Consider the following 3,344-nt stretch of genomic DNA (forward strand, 5'->3'; position numbering starts at 1 on the left):
TCGTTAAAAAAATGGTTCATAAAAACGCATATCAGTAAGATTTTTGAGAGTGATGGCCTTATGTGTAAAGTATCCTTTACTTTTTACTGAAACGGTTAGCTTTAACGAGGGTATATAAAGTAAGCTGAATTAAAGAAAGCTGCGGCTGGTAATAGTAATTGTATCAATAAACTAAAATAAAATATAAAAGTTAGTTAGTTACGCGCGAAATTTTTACGAAGTCTCAATGTTCAGTTGTTTTTGCGATGAATACTGAGCACTTGCGTTACACATCGAACCCCTCTCCGATTTATGCGTGCCTCGTTGCTAAGTACAGTACTACGAGAGCTCTGCGTTAACGACATTTAATGCTTTCAGCATTAAATGGCTTTAATGGTATAACACTCCCTTCCGGTCCGCTTGTGGTCAAAACTGCGTTAATTAAAAAAAGGGCTGTGGCCGGCAAAACGGTCCCACATTTACTTGTATAAACAATGTTTAAATTATCGCCGCTATTAGGCAAAAAACTGAATTTACAGAATTCGTTACTTTAGGCCGTAACATTCAGAAGGTAGCGGTCAGTCCAAGTAAAACGAAAAGAACAATATAGCGCTTAAACAGTATAGTTACCACGATGTTGTGGCTGCACAATTCTCTCCGCTGGTCTGAACGCGAAAGGTAGAACCTACATACAAGACAGCCATCGGTTACTAAAGAAATGTAGTGTAGCTATATTTTAGACATAAATTTATTTGGTATGGTTTGCGCTCTCACATATATTGTATAGTGTTGATGACAATAATCGATATTAATCAGATTACTTGCTGAAAAATGCTTGTTACTTCTTTACTTGTGCCTGAAACTGCAAATCAATCCGCTGCATCCTGCCTTTAAGTGAGTTAGCAGTTGTATTCTTTATCACAACTGCAATAAGGACGGCAAGGTCCCCAACGACTGCATGGTTCAGGGTCACAATAATAATCCCAGCGGTCTTCCTCTCCTGCGCCACGATGCGTCTTCTTTCATATTTTGGACGATTCGCCGCAATGTTCGCCAGGCAAGCAATCAACTCTTCGTACGACTTCACCACACAACTGGTCACAATATAAGGAGCCGGAACCGACCAATCGCCACTGCTTTCACACGCGAACGAACACTCCTTAATTACCACGGCTTTTGCCACGCGGAAGAGATCTTTCAGTGCAGCGAATACGTCGTTCAAGTCAGTCAAATCGTACTTATAAGATTTCACGCTGATTTTACATTTAACCAAGACAACAGTTTCCATCTGATTATGGTTGAACTTGGGATTTCCGGTCAACACATTCTGGATTTCCAGCCAGTCCACGGCATCCAGTCGCAATAACAGCGTGGACCGATTGATCCGGTTTGCAATTTTTCGCGATAAATACTTGACGCTTTCCCCTCCAGCGTCCCGAACATTGTCAGATGCCGACTGGAAAAGAAAGCTGCACCCAGGACAGCCCGATCCGGAAAGGCGTTGTAAATAGATGTTTTTCCGAAACGATTCATGGTGTAAAATATCATCCCATCTGTTGCAAACCCTGAAAAAATATCAATATCGAAATAAAGTTGGCACAGGCACATGATAAAACTTTTAATCAGGAACTTACTGTCGCAAGAGAGACTGAGTCAGCGAATCCACATAGCCGAATATCTCGACAACAACGTCCACGCAAAGTACGCCGTCGCTGTTAAAGAAGTGAAATGTGTAGAACATAATATATAAGTAAATAAGCTTCCAATAGGTGTTTTGTGGATGGTGTGCATTCGTTGGTTGTACCTTTTACTGTATACCTTTATTAATCTTTCTTACGAATAATTTCTGCGCGGTAGATTAGCCCTATGTACAGCGCAACGTCATACTCAAACCGGCTAACTGCCGCAAGTACGGGGATCGGTTTGCCATATCTCCGACTGACCTCTATAATTACTTCGTACTCGTATGTCTGCGCTTTTTCTTAGAAAGGGGCTGATTTTATAATATGATAGTTTTTCGCTTGCTACTGTTAAATTCGCTAAATAACACGATAACGCGGGTCGGTAGTTTGAAATTCAACTTTCTTACCGCTGTCCGCGGGAGTATAATCACACGCTCCGACATCCCCTGATGACATGCATTCCATAATTTCCATTCCATCAAGACACACTTTTCGTACGCTCTCGTCCTGATCGTCTTCCACCAGGTCCTCTGTCCAGCGCTCCCAAAACGGCAGACCAATGATATTTGTAAACGCCTTTCTATTTACTTGCTGGGAGCCCGTACTACCGAATGCTGTACCCATCAACGTTATAGTATCATCCTGCCGGTTAACCGTCACACAACTGACAGCAAACTTTTTAGACCGCCGGCTAAATACATTTTCCAGCAGGGTTGCGCCATACTCGTCTCTCTCCGCGGGATCCACCTTGAAAAAGGTCGCGGACGTGACGGGACGCGTAGTGAAAACATTGTCTGTTGACGCCCATCCGTAATTATTATGCTGAAATGTACGCACAGCCGGCACAATCTCCCATTGTTTTTGACCGTTGCGTTCGATTTCCGCGCTAATGTACGAGCGATGCGTAGCACTCGTATTCGTAAACTCCAGGAAAAAGCTTTTCGCGCGCTGCCATTTGAAAGGTTCCTTTTCGTCCGATCGAACAGCGACATACAATGTAGAACGTGGATTTATCAACGCTAGAGGGGAGTACTCATTCCGCTGACGGCCGGAGGGCTTTGAGATGGGCGGCAAAAAGATTCTGTCGAACGGTATCCATTGAGCGGGATACTGGGGAATGTCGAAATTGATCAGGTAGCCAGCTTCATTAACATCCTGCACTTGGCCCCACAGCCACTCAGTGACATCTTTGATGATAACGCTGTTATTGACGTTGATTACAAAAGGTGGCATTTTTCACTGTCAGATCGATCAAAATATTAAATGCACGATATTCCTAATCTTAATGGTGTATGGAATAATCATAAAATGCAACGTGTGCGCCTCGGCAGCCACATATACATGTAGACATGCAAGTGATGCAACTATGAAGACCCTCCAAATGATTGATTAACAACCCAAAGCACGTAGTCTGTCAGAAATTTCGAAGCCTGAACAGAGTAGTGCACAGAAGATCCTTATTCATTTGAGAGTTCTTCTCTGCAACTTGAGCTTACTGGTCGCCCAGCTGGTACTGCATAGCCTTTTTTTCCAGGTATGTGCCTTCGATTGATTGCGTGTCTGACAACAGTGCGCAGCAGCCGGACTTCAGGAAGGCGCAAGATTAACTTCTTCATAAAAATGGGTCATGGTTATTGCAATGCCGAAAGGCCCAGACTGCAGAGCATTGCAGTTCAGAGACGA

At 43.4% G+C, this 3,344-nt stretch overlaps 1 protein-coding gene across 1 annotated transcript; it reads right to left on the minus strand.

Moving 5' to 3' along the window:
• Positions 1-479: 479 nt before the first annotated feature.
• On the minus strand, positions 480-2,894 carry LOC129598116 (uncharacterized). The gene is made up of 4 exons (XM_055495868.1): positions 2,095-2,894; positions 1,614-1,691; positions 822-1,544; positions 480-664 (listed from the first exon to the last, which is right to left on the minus strand). The coding sequence occupies exons 1-4, from the start codon at positions 2,892-2,894 to the stop codon at positions 544-546; spliced, it is 1,722 nt and encodes a 573-aa protein (XP_055351843.1). The 3' UTR covers positions 480-543.
• Between the last annotated feature and the right edge of the window lie 450 nt (positions 2,895-3,344).

This window comes from Paramacrobiotus metropolitanus, unplaced genomic scaffold (assembly GCF_019649055.1).
Source record: "Paramacrobiotus metropolitanus isolate TYO unplaced genomic scaffold, Prichtersi_v1.0 Parri_scaffold0000114, whole genome shotgun sequence".
Taxonomy (NCBI): Eukaryota; Metazoa; Tardigrada; class Eutardigrada; order Parachela; family Macrobiotidae; genus Paramacrobiotus; species Paramacrobiotus metropolitanus.